The following is a 20491-nucleotide window of genomic DNA, read 5'->3' as shown; positions in this document are numbered from 1 at the left end:
TAACATACAAAGTATACAGATTGTTATTACTTTAAACTATATAATTGTTTTGAAATTGAAACTCTACTTTTAATATGTATATATATATTCAAGAACAGTGCAAATTTTTGGTAATCGTTTTTATAAAAGAACAAAATGCACATACAATACCCCTGAGGTTTATCTGAGATTCTTACTCAGCAAATTGGATATATCTTTTTATTTTTTAAATATATTTTTATTTATTTCAGAGAGGAAGGGAGAGGGAGAGAGAGAGATAGAAACATCCATGATGAGAGAGAATCATTGATCTATCGCCTCCTGCCCGCAACCTGGAATCAAACCCGGGACCCTTTATTCCGCAGGCTGATGCTCTATCCACAGAGCCAAACCAGCTAGGGCCAAATTGGGTATTTCTATATAACCTTTACTTCACATACCAGCCAAAGTTTTAGAAAATCCAGAGTGCTGTTTTATCATAAAATAAATTTTTGAAAGGATTTTAAGTAAAAAATATTATTGTTAGAATAAAATATACCTGTTACTAAAGTTGGAGATATTCTATTTGAATTGAAATTATGAACTGCAACTCCTTCATTCCTTGGTATTAGTTTACCCCAAACACTGGAAAAGCAAACACATGTACTTTTCCCTCGTATGTAATGAAGAGGACTTAACCTTTTTTCCTCCGCCTTCCCATAGCTTTCAGCCGCGCCCCAATCCCGATGGCTGTGGTCCGCAGAGAGCTTTCCTGTGAGAGCTACCCCATAGAGCTCCGCTGTCCAGGAACAGATGTCATCATGATTGAAAGTGCCAACTACGGGAGGACTGATGACAAAATCTGTGACTCTGACCCTGCTCAGATGGAGAATATACGATGCTATCTGCCAGATGCCTATAAGATTATGTCTCAAAGGTAGGATACTTCTAATATTCTTTTCTTTGTGCGTTTAATATAAACTCTCAACATGCATCTGTGTGACATATTCAGCACAAGTAAGAACAAAAATATATTGTGTTATTTTAGGATAATTTGAGCTACTATTTCAATATCAAACTATCCCCCATATCTCTGAAATAATAATAATAGGATTGCAAGTCGCATATGGAAATTATTAAAAATTTTTGGGTTATTTATTATGTTTCATGGTCACTGTGTATTCTCTAGAACTGGGTTCATTAAATGAGAAACTAAATTTATTTTTTACAGTTACCCCAAAATTCAGAAATTACAGAAAAATTACCTTAATGCCAACAATATTTTCTATCAGTGTAGGAAGAGGAGAATAATTAATAGGCAATTCTATACCCATTAATCAAAATGCAGTATAACAAAAGAATATTGATTAAAAATTATTTGGCCTTGGAAATAATGAAAAAGGTATTCTCTTAATAACTAGTATACAGGTTAATTCATTTAATACATTTAATACATTTAACTTTCTAAAATGTTACCATATTAAAATAATATAAATTAAGGTACCATGTAACATCACTGGATAAGAAAAAGATGATCTTCAACTCAAAAGGGATTGGTCAAGTGATCCATACTATAGAAGGCTTAAATTATATTAATTTCTTGATAAATGAGCTAAGTATTAAGTATATTTTAAATATTTGTTTACTATTAATGTGATTTCTTAGAAATCAAAGAGGAAGTCATTCATTTAGTATAAGCCTTCATGCTATTTGAGTACTTGGTCACAAAGTGATTTTTAAATAATCAATTATTTTTATTTAGTGAATTTTTATTTATTATGATTTCCTTTTTGGGGCATTTCTTTTCTTCTGTAATTTAAGGATTTCTTAATATATGGGAGAAATCATGGCATATGTAAAAATAACCACATTGGAATATTAAAGCAAAAAACAATATTAAATCATGCGTTGCTTTATTGTGCTTAAGAAAGCCTGACTTATTTAACCTTTTGTCTTCTTGATATACTTAAAATTATATATATGTTTGTATGTGATTAATAAACTAGTAAAGTCAATATCTTATATTTATAAATTTCTGATGTATCAATTAATAAAAGGAATTATCACATGCCAGGATTTTGATAATCAAAGTATGTGAGATATACTTGAAAGATAGTAGTGAGTGTTTATAAGAAATAAGATTTTAAAATTGGGGATACTATTTGATATCAGTTTGGTTGCATTTGGTTCTTCTTGTTATACATTCTCTCTTGTTATATATTTGACAGATACCAACTATGGTTAAATTCTCTAATGTTATGCCTAAAAGAATTCTAGTCATTTCATTGCGTATAGATGTTATGTTGTTGTGGTCTTTCAGGAGCCGTTTTCCATGAGTAGTAAGAAATGGGTACTGTATTTGTTTCTGCCAGACTACCAAATTTTAGAATCCAGTTGGGATGTGGTTTGAGGAGGAGATTGTGCTTTTCTGTGATTAGGTTTTCATGTAAAATGTAGCAGAAACATTAACTTCATAACTCTTTGATCTCTATATGATTTTCATTGAAATTGGCTTAATCCTTTCATTGATATTATTAATGGCTCCCCAAATAAGCCCTTAATCTTATAATTATCACACAAAAATCCTCTGGAATTACTGAATTTTATGGGATGCATCTATAAAGTGACAAACCACAGAGTAAAATTGTTTTAAGCACCTTCAGTAAATCATTTGTGGAAGCCCTCCTGGTGGTTTCTCAAGTATGAATTGTCACTTGGCCAAAATAACTGTGGTTAATTCTCCATGGAGGCAAGTTCTAAACTTGTATTTGGACAATTAAATATGCTATATTTACCCTTGTCCAAAATAAATGCTTTTGACTCTTGGAGAGAAGAAATCGGGTTCCACCTTGTAAGCTCCCAAGAGATAGAATCACCATGTCTGCTGAAGCTGCTTTATAATGAACTTTCACAGTCACGCCAATGGCAGAATGCTAAATAATGCTAATTATTACTAATTATGATATGGGCAGTTGAATGCATTTGAACTAATCATAATGGAAAACATATTTTCTAAAAGAGATTAATTATTGTTTTCTTTCATTTAAACTACTAGAAATATACTGTATCAGAGTGTAAACATTTTCTAAGCATGTCTCTAGGTAGGAGGATTATTAATAAAATATTATTTGTGTATCCTTGCATAACCTTGTTAAAATGGCTTCATAACTTCTTTCAGCTTCATAAATTAGACAGACGTGGAAGGCAAGGACAGATACAAAACATTTTACCCCATACAGATGTTAGCATACACATTGGACAAATGCATAAATACAACTGTATACGAGCATGTTAGTAAATGTGAAAAATCGGGGACTTGAATTGGAAAGTATGTGACCATTTATTTGCACATTTTTCCCCAGTAGAAAAGTGCAATCTGATATCTGCTCCAGAAAAGCCAGTTTTCTCCCTGCCTTTCAGAATGCACCTCCGGTTCTCCAATCCAAGCGTGTACTCCTGCCGTTCTGTCCGCACCTCCTGCAAATTTCCTGTGCTGTGCCTTTTCACCATTATTCTATGAGAAGACTGGCTAAGCTGTCAGAACACATTTATTTATCCTTCACAGAACTTCTGATCTCACTCATTAAAATCTGCATCCATCTTTATTGCATTTAAACATTTATAAATCTATTTTGTCACATTCTAGATGGTGGCCTTGTCTAAAGTAAATTGTAGGCTTCTAGAGGCCAGACTTTCTGTTCATCTTACCTAAAACGAACTTTTGAAGTTTAAATGAATGAAAAGAAATGCTCTCCAATTTTGTCATGTTACTTAAAAGCTTTCTTTTCTTTTTAAATGTTTTTATTGATTTTGGAGGAAGAGGAAGGGACAGGGATAGAGAGTTAGAAACAGTGATGAGAGTGAAACATCAATCAGCTGCTTCTCGCACCCCCCCACTGGGGATCAAGCAAACAACCTGGGCATGTGCCCTGACCCGAAATCCATGCGGTAACCTCTTGCTTCATGGGTCGACGCTCAACGACTGAGCAACACTGGCTGGGCTTAAAAGCTTTCTTAACTTTACTGATTTTTATTTTATGTTAACACACAAAATGTTAAAAAATAGTATATATAACTTTAGAATCTAAATCTGAAAATGACTGTTGATAATGGTAACTGCAGAAATTTTGCATTTTGAACTCAGCTGAGGTTTCATGTTATCTCAGGTATTAATGGAAGTATTTCCATTTTTGACTCCAACAACACTTGAAAGTCCATGATATGCAGTTCACCATGAGAGTTACTCTAGAGTTCTCTGAATAAGTAAGTCAGACATGGTTCCTACCTTGAAAACTAGAGTTTTTTGGCCGATAAAAAACAACTATATCACTTGCTCCATATTTTATTTTTATCTCATTTACATTTATTGAAGAGTTAAAAAAATAAAAAGCAGGAACATTCTTTCAGCTAGATATTTGTGGAGATATAGATGTTGTGGAAAGGAAGTGTTAAGCTGGTCCTTAAAGGATGATAGCATTAGTGGAACCAGAAGAGACCAAAGTGATTGTAGATACATAAGTGGATTAAGACCAAAAACAGGATATAAGGGAACAGCATCCCTTCAGTTCCCCTTCACCCATCTTTTTCTATCATGGCTTCACAAGCTTATTGGTGTTCCACCTAATCTGTATAATTTCTCTAAGGAGTCTTCCAAATGTGCCACAGCTTGAGGCCAACCCCCACCCCTATCTATACCCCCAAGTCCTCCCCAAGAAACCTTAATAATTCAATGATAAACTAGCTTGATGCCATCATTCCCTTTTTTGAAGTCCTTCTTATAAATTAGACAAAGGTGTGGAATGTTTGAATATCATATATCATGCCATTCTTATGCCATCTTTTGATGATTCATTTTAAATATGTTATATAACAACTTTACATAGAATGGAATATAGCTTTCAGACTTAAAAGGCATTTGTGAATGCATATGCAAATATGTTCATGAGTAGTTCAGGAAAATGTTGCATTTGTGCATATGTAAATGTACAACTCAATGACTTTTCACCAAGATCATCCAACTAACCACCAGATGAAGATGCCCCACCTTGTGCCCTGATATATTCCCCAAGAATTGCTCCTATTCTGATTTTTAACACTAAGTTAATTTGCCCATTTTGTAATTTAAATAAATGGATTCGAATAATATCTGCTTTTGTGTTTTTGGCATTTCTCATTCAAAGCATTCACTTTTTTATATAACTTCATTGAGTCGTTTTTATATACCACATAATTCACCCATTGCAAGTGCATAATGATAATTTTAGTAAATTTACCAAGTGGTACAGTCATCACCATAAGTCAGTTTTATAGTATTTCCATCATCACTGTAAGTACTGCATGTACTGTTAAACTCCATCTCCTTTCCCACCCCATGCAATGATTATTTTGTCTTCTGTCTATATGTCTATCCTCAGTGCCTTATTTTTTAGTCTAAAAAATGAGTATTTGAAGTTAAGTTTAGTGGACTTTTCAAGAGGAACAATATCAAATAAATATTAGTATTTATTTCTGGAGATATGAAGGTAAATACAGGATGGGGCAAAAGTAGGTTTATAGTTGTTCATATGGAAAGTAATACAATAACAAATAATAATACAAGAATAAACTTTTTTTGCAGGATCACAACTGTAAACCTACTCTTGTCCCACCCTGTTTGTTGCCTGCATTTCAAATTCTCTTAGAACCTAAAATCATGAATCTAGACATTTAAAAAATACTATCTTTAAAATTTTCTATCAAATAGAGATGTTAAATGTATAAAATTAGAGTATTTTTTTCTATTTAAGTGAGTGATTTAACTTCTTTTAGCAATACTACATATGCATGTGTCATAGTCACATTAGGAACATGCAAAAAAGAAAAGAGAGAATTGTTTCTCACATTTATGAAAAAGCTATATTGCAGTAATATCAGTATCACTGCAGGGGATTTTACAGTTTACAAAGATCTTGGTTTCTGTTGGATTCATTCCTGGTGAAGTTAAGAATAGTAGTAGAAGAAGAATATATATGGGTGGCGATTTTTTATGTATGTAGCTGAGTAAATGTTCTACAAAAACTGTGTATATACATGAGTTTTTCAATGGGAGTATCCTTTGCTTCTTTGACAGATTACACTATGAATTACACCATTTCTCTATTGAATCATAACAGACCAAAAAACCCGCCTCAAATCATGAACTTTTCCATTGACTCCATATTCTTTGTAGTAGAAAGAACAAATAGGCATAGAAATGATAGTCTGTATCTCAGTGCCTTAAGATTACTGTTGGATGCATGTTTATTTAAAAGGGAGGCGGGTAAGAAATGAAGGAAGGTAGATAACTCTCATTCCCAAAGCCTGAATATAGAGAATATGGAAAAACAGGAGAGTTCCTATCTGGTAGGCATTTATTTCTTTTTTTTCTAATTTTTGGCTCCTTGCAACTCTGAGAATATATTTCTATAACATCCTGCTAAAATGCTTCCTAGACCTCATAGCTATTAATTTAATTTTGAATGAAACTGTTATATGTGTGTAATTCTAAATTTAAAAGTATAGTAAATGATTCAAATATTTCAGAATAGCTTTGGGTGAATGCTTAGGGGCATTGCGTTGGCTGTTTCTTATGGGCCATAGGAAGTTTATGCCACTATTGTTGAATCTTAGTTCATGGAAACTTGGAATCCTGAGTGCTCTCTGGGAATAGCAGAAAGTCAAAACTATTTTCATAACAACACTGACCTATTCTTTGCCTTTTTCATTGTTAGTTGTAGGCACTGGTGGTTTAAAAGCAATGGTGGGTAAAAATGCTGGCATTTTAGCTGGGATAAAGGCAGTAGTAACAATGTACTTAAATTTTTTCTCAGTTTTAATTTTTGATATGGTAAATATCAATAGATATAACTCACATAAATGGATATTCTTTGGGAATCTTAATTTTTTAAATCCTCTCCAGAGGCTATGTTTTCATTGATTTGAGGGAGAGTGAGAGGAAGGAGGAGAGGCGAGAGAGAGAAAGAGAGAGAAATCATTGATGTGACATCTGTTGGTTATATCCTGGTGGGATCAAACCTGCAACCTAGGTATTTTGCCGTGACCGGGAATTGAACTCACATCATTTTGGTATATGGATGATGTGCCAATCACCTGAGCTACCCAGCCAAGACAAGGGAATCTTAATTTTAAAGAGGTCAAGAGACAAGAGTAGGAGAATTGATGTTTTCACAAATATAATTATTTTTCATTTCTACTTATTGGCTGAAAATTAGTCATCTATAATCTGTTCTTATTTTTTGCATTGCATAATTATCATTCTATTTGTCATAAATTCATCTAGTCTTTTTCTATGAGTGAATTATTTTTAAGAGCAGACTATCTGTATGTTGTATAGTAGTCTCTGTTACTACAGAGCCTATGGAGAATTAGACCATTGAAATCTGAAAATTAGTGTAATTTTCTATTCAGACATTCATGTGATTAATCTTTATTAAAATTATAAAAAACTAATTAAAATAAAAAATAAAATGACTAAAACAACAGAAATCTACGTGAGCTTATTTTTCAGTATGTACTGTATAGATTAATAGTATTTGGGGCAGGGGAGCCTGCCATAATATTATTCTTAATGCAAAAATGTTGGAGGAACTAAATTTATAAGTATGTATCCTGGATTTTTTTTTAAATTTTAAAGGATCATTGATTTTAATTTTTTAAAGTCAATATTGTAAAGACTGGGCTTGAGAAGTTTGGGGCAGTTTTTTCCTGGTATTCTTTAAAGCTTCTGAGTTCTTATTAATTTATCAGTGTTGGTGGTAAGTCTTATCCATTAGTTAAATGCATTGCCAAACCAAATAAGCAAAATAGACCTAAAAGTGACTTAAATATCAGTAGAATTAGTCCGATAGATTTATCTGGAATTTGTGTTCATTCCCATTTGATTGATAAAACATAAGGATTTTTTTTTTATTTAAAGCAAATGATTGCCTTGGTTGTTGCTTCACATCCAGTAATTTTATACTCTGTGGTCAGACTGTAGAACTTGACATCTTGTGGAAAATATTTATAAGATATTACTGAGAAAGGAAAGATAAGCAGTTTCTGAAAATTAGAGGAGATTGGATGAAAATAGTTGAGGTTATTATCTTGAGTATAGCTTAAATCCTAGTGGAAAAGAACTAAGTAGATTATGAACATAAATTATGTCACTGATTAGTTGGATATCATTGGACTCTGGAGGAAAATAAGTTATAATATTTAGCAGACTGAATAAATGCCTCAGTTTCTCTATCATTACAATTATTTTAAATATTTCTGGGACTATTAGGTGAGTAGGTCTCAAAGTATTTTGATTGCCTTTCATTTTTCATTTTACTGGTGAGGAGTTTGAGTTGCATGAAGTTTACGGCATTTACCTGCAATTACTCAATTATGATATGATAGCACAAACATTCCTGCTAGCTCTAGGTACAAAGTCTATGATTTTGTTTTCTATCATTTCTTCTTTTAACACTTAGAATAATTTTGGGTACAGGAAAGGTCTTTATTTACTTTTACTAGAACATCAGGAAAAGGGAGTGAAAGATTCAAGTACTAGTACATCCACATTTTATATAAATCAACATGTTGGTTAAACAAGAGTAAGGTGTTTGTTTGTTTGTTTTCTCCTTTTTTGATTTACTAATACCACCTTGTACAAAATGGCACTCAACCACTGAGCCACACTGGCTGGGCTGCTGTATGTTTTTCATTTGTCATATACCCTGGTAAAGAATATACCTTTCAATATTTAATTTAATCCTCCCCACAATACTAAGGAAATATATTTTATTATTACTTAACTAGAGGCCCGGTGCACGAAATTCGTGCACGGGGTCCCTCAGCCCAACCTGCACCCTCTACAATCCAGGAGCTCTCAGAGGATATCCTACTGATGGCTTAGGCCCACTCCCCATGGTTCTCTGCTCTCTCCGGGGCCTGAAGGTTTCCCTGCAGCCATGGAGATGAAGCCCCCATGCCCTGCTGTCACTCTCTGCCTGCTGCCGCCATGTGCCATGTGAAGGAAGCCCCAATGCCCTGCAGTGTGCTCTGTCTGCCCGGCCTAGGGGCTTCCCAGACATGGACACACTAAGGAAGCCCCCATGCCCTGTTGTCCAGGCTCTGTCTGCGGGACCTGGGGGTGTTCCCATCGCCACTGCCCACTAAGGAAGCCCTCAAGCCCTGCTGTCTGGGCTCTGTCTGCCATGTCTGGGGACTTCCCTGCCACTGCCGCACTAAGGAAGCCACCAGGCCCGGCTTTGCAGGGTCTGGCGGCTTCCCAGCTGCCGAGATCAGGAAGCCGCCATGCCCTGCTCTGCTGGCACTGGAGTGTTCCCGATCGCCTCAGCGACAATCAGGAAGACTCCATGCCCTGCTCCTCAGCTGGCTCCTGGCGGCTTCCAGATCGCCAGGCGCTGGGCCCAGCTCCTCTGCAGGCTCCTGGGCTTCTGATCACCACAGCGAGGGGTCCTGCTCCTCCGCCGGCTCCTGGAGGCTTCCAGATCGCTGCGGCGACAGCCCTGGTCCTCCACCGGCTCCTGGCGGCTTCCAGATCGCCGAGCAACAGGCCCAGCTCCTCTGCAGGCTTCTGGGCTTCCCGATCGCAGTGGCGATGGGCCCTGGTCCTCCGCCGGCTCCTGGTGGCTTCCAGATCGCCGCGTAACAGGCCCAGCTCCTCTGCCAGCTCCAGGCGGCTTCCTGGTCCTCCACAGGCTCCAGGCGGCTTTCCGATCACCACGGCGAAAGGCCCTGGTCCTCCACATGCTCCAGGCGGCTTCCTGGTCCTCTGCAGGCTCCAGGCGGCTTTCCGATCGCCGCGGCGACGGCCTTGGTCCTGCACAGGCTCCAGGCGGCTTCCTGGTCCTCCACAGGCTCCAGGCGGCTTTCCGATCACCACGGCGAAAGGCCCTGGTCCTCCACATGCTCCAGGCGGCTTCCTGGTCCTCTGCAGGCTCCAGGCGGCTTTCCGATCGCCGCGGCGACGGCCTTGGTCCTGCACAGGCTCCAGGCGGCTTCCTGGTCCTCCACAGGCTCCAGGAGGCTTCCTGGTCCTCTGCAGGCTCCAGGCGGCTTTCCGATCACCGCGGCGACGGCCCTGGTCCTGCGCATGCTCCAGGGGGCTTCCTGGTCCTCCGCATGCTCCAGGCAGCTTCCCGATCACCTTGGCAACGGGCCCTGGTCCTCCGCATGCTCCAGGCGGCTTCCTGGTCCTCTGCAGGCTCCAGGCGGCTTTCCGATCGCTGCAGCGAAGGCCCTGGTCCTGCGCAGGCTCCAGGGGGCTTCCTGGTCCTCCGCAGGCTCCAGGCGGCTTCCTGATCGCCAAGGCCACAGGCCCTGGTCCTCCGCATGCTCCAGGCGGCTTCCTGGTCCTCCGCAGGCTCCAGGCGGCTTTCCGATCGCCTCGGTGACGGCCCTGGTCCTGCGCAGGCTCCAGGCGGCTTCCTGGTCCTCCGCAGGCTCCAGGCAGCTTCCCCATCGCTGCGGCGACGGCCCTGGTCCTCCGCCGGCTCCTGGTGGCTTCCAGATCGCCGCGTAACAGGCCCAGCTCCTCTGCCAGCTCCAGGCGGCTTCCTGGTCCTCCACAGGCTCCAGGCGGCTTTCCGATCGCCACGGCGACAGGCCCTGGTCCTCCACATGCTCCAGGCGGCTTCCTGGTCCTCCGCAGGCTCCAGGTGGCTTCCTGGTCCTCCGCAGGCTCCAGGCGGCTTCCTGATCGCCACGGCCACAGGCCCTGGTCCTGCGCAGGCTCCAGGCGGCTTCCTGGTCCTCCGCAGTCTCCAGGCAGCTTCCCGATCACCTTGGCAACGGGCCCTGGTCCTCCGCATGCTCCAGGCGGCTTCCTGGTCCTCTGCAGGCTCCAGGCGGCTTTCCGATCGCTGCAGCGAAGGCCCTGGTCCTGCGCAGGCTCCAGGGGGCTTCCTGGTCCTCCGCAGGCTCCAGGCGGCTTCCTGATCGCCAAGGCCACAGGCCCTGGTCCTCCGCATGCTCCAGGCGGCTTCCTGGTCCTCCGCAGGCTCCAGGCGGCTTTCCGATCGCCTCGGTGACGGCCCTGGTCCTGCGCAGGCTCCAGGCGGCTTCCTGGTCCTCCGCAGGCTCCAGGCAGCTTCCCCATCGCTGCGGCGATGGCCCTGGTCCTCCGCCGGCTCCTGGCGGCTTCCAGATCGCCCGTAACAGGCCCAGCTCCTCTGCCAGCTCCAGGCGGCTTCCCGGTCACCAAGGCTACGGGCCCTGGTCCTCCGCAGGCTTCTGGGCTTACCAATCGCCATGGCGTCAGGCCCTGGTCCTCCCCCGACTCCAGGCGGCTTCCAGATCGCCCTGGCGAGGACCCGCTAGCTGAGGGGACTGGGCGCCGCCATCTTGTGGGTATGGGGGCCGCCATTTTTGTCGCGGAGTGACGTCTAATTTGCATATTACTCTATTATTAGATAGGATTGTGCCAATGAGATCATTAAAGCACTTAGAAATATACTTGCTGATTATTTTAACCCAACATATGATTTATTTGAGAGATTTGGGCCTCTGTTTAGTATAGCGAGAATGATTAAATAATAAAGTTTTAAGAATAGTTAAAACATGCTTCTGATCATGATCATGATGGTGCAAAAAGAAACATTTCCTCTCATGCAAACACTCAACCAAATATTGGATTGATTTGGCTCAGGTTTTATCAATATTCAATTACAGCCATACCAAATTTTATTATTGAATTTTTGATAGAAACAATTTAACATTATTGTGAATTTGAAACTCTCTAGCCTCTAAACCCTTTTTGTATTTTAATCAATTATGTTTATAAAGTGTTTTGAATACTGTAATGATTCTTAGGCAAACAAACATTGGTAGAATAGACCTGATTTGTATTGCTAAATATTTCCAGCTATAACCATATATTAGCAATATTTATCAAGAATAAGCCAGACAATGTTCTAAGCACTTTACTTAAATTAATTCATCTAATTCTTCTTTAACTCCTGTGAAGTATATACTGCTGTCATCCTTACTTCACTAATGGGGAACTAAGAATGGTTAAGTAACACTGTGATTTGCAAAGCTGCGATTTTAACCTAGACCCGTGGTCAGCAAACTGCGGATCACGAGCCACATGCGGCTCTTTGTCCCCTTGAGTGTGGCTCTTCCACAAAATACCATGGCCTGGGAGAGTCTATTTTGAAGAAGTGGCATTAGAAGAAGTTTAAGTTTAAAAAATTTGGCTCTCAAAAGAAATTTCAATCATAATGTTGATATTTGGCTCTGTTGACTAATGAGTTTGCTGACCACTGACTTAAACAGTCCAGCTCCAAAATCCATCATAACTACTCCAATCCATTGCCTTGTGAGCTGTGTTTAAAATGTGTACTGTTTTTCATAAATGGGACTGACCTAGAAAACAAGTATGAACCAGTCATTATTACTGAAAAAATATACACGTGTGTGTGTGTGTGTGTGTATGTGTACGTGTACCTGTGTGTTCATCCTCATACATATGTATTAGTGGTTGGTTATCATTTTCACATACAGCTATGAGAACATGGCATGAAGCTTATTAAATTATCTGACATTTATTTTCTGCCTTGGAATACATTTTTTGACGATAACACTCAAAATACTTGTAATACAAAAATTTTTTTTATACAAAAAATCTATGAAATCAGATGTTATTTTTCTTTTTTAGCATTTTGGAGTTCATGGGGATACAATTATCTATACAAATACTTCAGTAAAGGTGAGCTTCACCAGGAATAATGGGGGATGAGCTGAAATTTGCATGTGGAAATAAAAGAAAATTGATGTCACAATGTGCAAACTTTGGAACAGAGGACTCATGAGTTAGAAACTAAATACATCAATGATAACTTTTAAATACTTGTAAATGAAAAAAATGTGTCATTCCAGCCTTTCTTAATCAAGCTTGAATCTAAGTAATCAAATGCTTTAAAATTACTCATGCTTTATGTTATATAATGAGATTAAGACAGCATAAAGCTTCACAATCAAAGCTTTTACCATAAATTATAAAAATGAAAGTGGATCTTTATTTGTACCACTCTCTCTGTGGTAACTTTGTTTTACTATACAGATCAGCTCATACTGGTTTGTATGCTGATTTTATCTTCTTGTTTCCTGCAAGAATTCAGTTATGCTGAAAACATATCACTAAATTTTCCTCCATAAATACTCTACTAGACATAAGTTTAATTAATTCATTGTTTCATTATTAATATTACCAAATAAAGTATAGTTAATAAATCATTCTGTGTAATACATTTTGAACCTCGCTATGATGTGTTGATATGAATAGTTTAACTCTAAGATAAATGCTTTTTCTCAAACTCTTAGGGAATAGCTATTACTCTAATACTTGCTAATATGAGAAAAGTGCATTACTTGTCACTAGTTTCTGTAAAATTAGATAATTACTTTAGCACATGTTTAACATGGCTATATGTAAATCATATTTATTTGGAACCAGCTTTACCAAGTGATAAAAGCATAACATGTTTTTTACATGTGTATTGGCTGATTTGAATATATATGTATGAGTATTTTGGCTTGAAAGACTTGAGGTTTTTCCCCATAATGCTAGCATCCATAGCTATTAGTGCTATCAACCATATGAAAATAAACATTTGGAGCTATTTCTTGGACTTGTTAGTGTATTGAGGAAATAATACTTGGAAGAGAATGTAAATCCACAGGAATATTTCAGTATAAGAAGAAGACGACATTAAAAGTAATAAAAGGACAAGGAGAAGAGATGGCTGTTACAGAAAGAGGAAGCTAGATGATTATGGGTTCAAAGGGGGGTAGATGATAATTGAACTGAGCAGAACCTTTTCACTTAAAATTCTTATCATTGAATTATTTAGAGTCACTGATGTTTCCAAACCTTCACCACTGATCATCTAAACAACTGTATATTTTACATTTAACTAATGTACTCTTGGATATTCAAATTTATCAAATACAGTTTTATTAACTTTATGAGAAAGATTTATGATAGTTCTCTACCAATGTGAACATCTTATTAAAGATGAAAATCGATTACCCTTCCTGATTTAGTAACATTGACTTTTTTGTTTTATGATAATAGTAGTTTTTGTTTTAATTTCAGAATTACTAGTGGACCCCTGAAGCCCACCAAACCCTGGTTACACGCTACAGTGCTTGCATGTTTCTGTTACATGTTATATATGTGTTTCTGGTATACATTATACCTGCACATTTCTAACTTTATCTAGATACTAATTTTTATCATCTTATTTCTCTCTCCAAACCACAAATATTTGTCTTTTCATTATAATGTAGTATAAAAATACTCGTGATCAATTTCACTATAACCTTCTAGACAGTGAGATTATTTCTCTATAGGTATTTTAGAAATTAGAGTCACAAACATATACTTCTCCATAAATTAATCTCTGCAAAATTTGTTGTGATAAAAGGCCTTTCACGTTTCCAAGGAATTCAAGTAGATCATCCTTGCCTGAGGAGATAGAAGGATTCTGAATTACTTTCCAAGTATGGTTCTAAAAAAAGAACAAGGTCCTTCAAATGACTTTACATTCAGTTATTTCCTCCAATAGCAGGTTTCTGCTGTAACATTAAAAAATACTACCACTGTAACAGCAAACATCATGTGTAGTGTAATCTTTCACTGAGAGTCATAGAAGTGGAAAGCATCGATTAAGAAAAGCTGCATGAGCCCATATGGATAATAGAATGGAATATGAGCCACCTGCAAAAACCTAGAATAATGTGTCTCAGTTAAGGTACGTAATATGTACCTAAAATGTTGTACATTAGTGAATATAATGGAAAAAATAATAATGCCACGTGTTATTGGGAGAAAAGTGTATCTTTCTTTTATTGGTAAGATTTTTATAAACTTAGTTTAAAATGTTGGAAAAATAAAATTTCCTAATTATAAGAGGAAACACATTGAAAATTGCATAGTCAACAGTGATGTAAAGATGTCTGAAATTGAAGCTCCAAAATTGAATTAGTTCTAGGAAGATGCTTAAAAACCACCTCCTACTCTTCAAATACTTACGCCTTATCTTGTAGGTTCAGAGAATGTGCTTTGAAATCTTTGCAGCAGACTTTGGTGTGAAATGCAGGCCATGTGCCCTGGACACATTGGCACTCTGAGCAATTTGGAAGGCTCTGGTGAGGATGGAAAAAAATGTTTTCCAGATGAGTGTTACCACAGTGCTCAAGTGGTTATTGTTATTATGACTAGAGATATATATTTTATATTTCCCCCTATTGTTGAATAAGAGGCATGTTTCTGGATTTTTATGTTGTTTATTTTTCTATTAAGAGACGTGTTTAAAGAATTCCTGTCTTAGAAAGAATCTCTCTCCATTATATCTTTAGCAATATATCAGCTTCATATTCAAAAGAAATATGTTTAGATGTTTTCAGATTAGTCATTTTTTTCTCTATACTTATTTTTATTTTATGAACTTTGGAATAAGAGTTTGGGTCCTGGGAAAATCCTTATATGCAGTTTCCCTTTAAAAACAGGAAGTAATTTTTGTTTCTGGTGTTGTTTATTAATTTGGGGAATTTCACTTCCTTATATTCCAGGGCTCCATCCCTTTTTTAAGTAAGTTTTTCATAATATACTCTTTGTAGGTTTTTAGAGGAGGAAGGTTTAGAGATTTTTTTTTTGTGAAGTAGGTTACCAGTGTCATTTAATTCTGCCAATATCATTGAAAACATCTTGATAGATCACATAAGAAACAATTACCCACACACTGTTTACATTAGTAATTAACAGAGAGAATTTCAGGAGAGATTATAAGCAATGTCATTACTGCAACATTTTCCTCTTAATGAAACAACCAACACCTTGGGGAGCCGGCTGCATTTTTAAGCCCAGCAGGCTCACTTGTGGAAGAGAAACTGTTAAGCATCCAAGGGAAGGGTTTGAATGCAACGTTTGCTGCTGGTGAAATGATAAGAAGTACCCTTGTAAGGAAATGCCTCTTGGACAGTCCAGCCTAGTAGTTTAGAGAACTTGAGGAATGTTTTCAAATAAATATCGCTATGCATTTTCCAGTACAGACAGACACCTTGTGGGCTTAGAAACCAGGAAGCCTCATGGGATCAGATTTCCCTTTGCTGGTGGAGACCCTCCTTCACAAGACTAGAACCAGAATTACTTAAGTTGGCTCTCTTACAGATACCCACAGATTTGGGAATAAAGCACTCATCTCCCAGCAGTCAGAATATTTCCAGAAAGAAGCACTGAACAAGGAACAACAATAGCCCTTTGGGAAACTAATCTTACTAACTCCCCCTTTTTTCTGGCATCTGGCATTCAATTGAATGTCACCAATGGCTAAGAATGGTTCCAATACCAAGAAAAGCACATACTTTAAAATGAGGCAAGAATGTTCACTGAAGGTAAATCTGTGTGTTCTTGACAGAAAACAAGATAAATAGATGATGGGGAAATAAGCAAAACTATCCATCCCCTACTCCAAAGGCCATTCAGTATTTTATGTGGAATTCATAAAATGGTTTGCCCTTTACTAGAAATAACAAATCCAATTATAAAGAATCTGGGAACCTCACACGAGTCCCTGCAGCACCGCCTCCCTCCACAAAAAAAACAGTGTATGACCAACGTTGTTCCCCCATCATGGTGTTTCGATTTTGAAAAACAGAAAACCAGTGTGTTTCTCTGTTTCAGTCTTGTAGCCCTATGATCTGATTGGAGATCCTATATGAAAGAAGAGATATTTGGTAGTGACTAAATCTGAATTCAAAATTTAGTTTTGTTACAAGCTTTATAGCTTTGTCCTTTGTGAATTCTTCCTCTTTTCATGGCTGGTCTGTGGAGACTAACCATGAGGCCCCGGGCTGACGCTCTGCCCTGAGTGTGTGCTGCTGCCTCTGACCGGAGACCTGGATGCCTCCTTAATGTTCCATCTGCCCTGCACTCCGGTGGTTGGAGGTCAGGCTAATGAAAGAAACTGGATGTGGGAGCATAGGCCAGGCTTCCTACTAACCCCGACTTTTAAAATTAGCTTTAAACTTTTTAATCAACAATATGTTTGCTCTCAAGTAAAATGTTCATAAAAGGCAAAAAGAGAAATTGGCATCACATTTTGTTCTTGGATTGAAATAACTTGCAATCCCATCCCGAGATTTTTTAAATGTTTAAAATTTTGTATTATGAGTTAGCAGGAAAAAGGCTTAAAAGTATCTAAAATCTCAAACGATCCTTTCTTCCCTTTCCTTTAGTTGAAATTGCACTTTTAAAACTCATTAAAACAATTCCATATGTTCTACTATAAAAGTAATTGCTGCAGCTTTTACAGAGTCCCAACATCTCTAGTTTGTTAACACATATACTAAATGAACCATTGTTAGATATTGCATAGTAAATGGAATGATTCATTTTAACTGAAATATATATATATATATATATATATATATATATATATATATATATATATATATTACTTTTAGCAGTAACCAAACACTTCAAAATTATTTTTCACTTCAGTATGAATAAAAATAATAAATAAAAAGTATATTATAAACACATGAAGTCTATTAAATCTGCAAAAAAAAATAATGAGAACACTTTCATTTTAGGAAGAAACTGCCTTACACTAAAATGGAAATCAAAAGTTAACTATTCTGGTTTTTGCAGCCTTTAATGTTTCTGGTTTTTGTAACTTTTAATGTTATCCTAAGATGACTTTCAGTTCCACAGAAAAGAAGGAAGTAGTTTTCACAGAATTTGCATCCTCAAAAAGTAAATAATCTTTTTTCACTTTTTGAGTAAGGATTGTTATTTTTATGAGAGCTTGATGTTTCATAAGAAATGTCAATAGCAAATGTGTGTCTGCAACAAACTTTAATAGCTAATGTGATGCTGTTTCCTAGAAGCATCTGGCAACTCCACTTGAGTCAATCATAATAAATACAAGGATATGCACTCTCAAGCATTCCTGTTGTATATACATATGATGAAATGCAAGTAATTCTGCTTGTAGGCTAGGGATAAGATTAAATGATGGGTAGTTCAAGGTTCTTGATTGTAAACTAAATGTATGAGAAAAGCCAAAGTCTCTTGGTTTTGTTATGGCAATAAAATTACTTTGATGCAGAACATGCAAGTTTTACTTTTCAAATATCCAACAAATATCCAGGGTTTCTCTATTCCAGTAGACCATTCTTAAAAGCTTATGTATGTGAATTGAGTATTGAAAGCTGATACTGAGCAAGCCCAGGCTTGATAGAATGAGCTGACCTCAGATTAAACATAGAGATAATCTCTTGTAAAGATGCTTCCGCATATACTACTGTGCCAGGAATCATAAATCCCAAGCATCTGGCTTAGGAAAATAGATGCTGATACTGCTCTAGAAGAACAGCCTAGTGATTAGGGAATGATATCTGTAAGGTCTACAAAGCTGGACCAATCTCCCTGAATTGCTCCCTGCAGCCAGCCTCCCACATTAGCACACATAGCTTTGCCTGTTTGATCTTGTCTCTTTGTACTTCCAATTTTGCTTCTTCTTATCCAGACATCATGGTGTCCTTGAACATGACAGACACAAACCACCTAACAATGCTACTAATTCTTCCATTGCTCAAGTTAACAGCATAAGCATGGTTCCCATTAACTTGTGGTGAAATACTGTAGATGATTTAAAATATACACACACACACACAAAAAAAAAAAAACTTCTAAGTGTACACTCAGTATTATAAATAACAGGAGGAAAAATTTGCAAAGTTATTAAACAAAAACAGGCATATTTTAGAAATGCAAAAGGAAACAGCATTTTGCAAATGCATGCAATCGATGTTTGCTTGTTTATATATTTATTGAGATACAAAGATAAGCTCTGGTAGCCTAAGGGTGATAGATAGAACTCTGTTAAACTAAAGGTACCTATGCCATTTAGAGGATTTGCCCTGTTGGAATGCTAGCCATTCTCAGTTAGATCTTTTTATTATTAAAGAGAAGTCAGAAATTTGGTTTTTATGAAAATCTCTTAATTTCTTAGGTTTGAATCACTTGAGAAATATACTGTGTGGTTCAAACAAATTATACCTAAAGAAGTTATCTAGCTTGGTAACTTTTATTGGTATCTACTAGAATCCCAAGGGATTCAAATATGAATTATCATGGATCATGATTACTTCAAGTCAATGAGTGGGGCTCTATTTCCTATTTTGCTAAAAATTATTATAATCATTCAGGGACCTTAATTAGACTAAAGGATCTCAAATTCACAGACTAAGCAATATCAAAGGTTGTTTCAGTTTACTCTCAAAATCATAGCATTCACTGTGTTCCAAGGCCGTTTGGGTTGTGGTCTCAAAAGGAGAAGTTAAAGACTATCAGGGCACTTTGTAACACATCCTGAAATTATGTTTTTTATAATTAAACGTAATTAGGTTTTTATAATTAAATTTTGTCAGAGCCACATAGTAAAATAATAAATTATTATAGGCTTATTAGAAATTGTTTTTCCTCAGACATGATGTCATTAGAAATGGTATACCTTCACTTATTAGGAATTTGAGATGTTGCCTAATTAAATCAAATGAGACAGAAGACACATTATCATGGATTTTCATTGTTGAAAAATATAGAAATATTACTGTTTGTAAATATTCAAATATAACTTAGTTATTTTGTGCCAAACACCTCAGATTTGTTACTTACCTATTCTTTTGTATATTTGGCTGTTTTGCTGCCCTTTTTTCATATTTAACCGAGTGTGCATTAGGTATAATAAGATTGAGGAGGAGGTGACATTTCCATCCATTAATTTTATCCTTAAACGTGTGTCTGTTTTCTGTTTATGGGGTTACGTCTTTTATGGGAAAATATTTTATTTTATAAATTTTTTGGGGTGGGAAATTATTATTTCACTGACTGTGAACTTATTTGAAATTTGTTGCTTAGGATTAGGTGAAAATACTAATAGTTCTCTGTGGGTATGTGTGTGTGTGTGTGTGTGTGTTAAAATTGTCTCTCTGTTTTTTACAGTTAGCATTCTGTTAGAATGTGTGCTAATGCTTATTTGTTTGTGTTGATGTAGATAAGCCTTATCAACTGTGAAGCTATTAACTTTACAGAGGAAGTCAAAGCAGGAATGAGGCAGGAAAATTTTTGCCAACAATTTTCTTATTGTTTAGTCTGTTTGCCAATTTTACGTGGAAAAATATATGAGTTCCAATTTGTTTAATGTTGAGATTAATTAAAATTTACTCATCAGTATTCCTAGAGAAACCTACACTTGTGTGTTATTTCTTACCTTCTGAAATAATAAATTCTAACTTTGCCGACATATGCAACTACATTATTAATAAGCTAGGTATAATATGCTGTATATACTATTTTGGACTGCACTCTGAAGAGTATTTTAAAACCTTTATTAGGTTTCATAAAGTCACTTATGAGTAAGAATGTGCCTGATTAATTTTCACGGCTATTAATATTTAATAGCCTGGCTCTGAAAATTAAAGAAGTAAATAG

The 20491-nt window shown here is 37.2% G+C and overlaps 1 protein-coding gene across 9 annotated transcripts in view; it reads left to right on the top strand.

The window, feature by feature from the left end:
- ADGRL3 (adhesion G protein-coupled receptor L3) overlaps positions 1-20491 on the top strand; it is a 761705-nt gene that overhangs the window by 368941 nt on the left and 372273 nt on the right. For all 9 annotated transcript variants that reach the window (XM_079770921.1, XM_079770928.1, XM_079770927.1 and 6 more), the window contains one exon: positions 682-895. In XM_079770921.1, the coding sequence (XP_079627047.1) occupies positions 682-895 (214 nt within the window). The remainder of the gene's footprint in view (positions 1-681; positions 896-20491) is intronic.

This window comes from Cnephaeus nilssonii (genome assembly GCF_951640355.1).
Source record: "Cnephaeus nilssonii genome assembly, chromosome: 1".
Taxonomy (NCBI): Eukaryota; Metazoa; Chordata; class Mammalia; order Chiroptera; family Vespertilionidae; genus Cnephaeus; species Cnephaeus nilssonii.
Note: the sequence above shows the minus strand (reverse complement) of the source record. Positions and strands in the feature narration are given on the sequence as shown.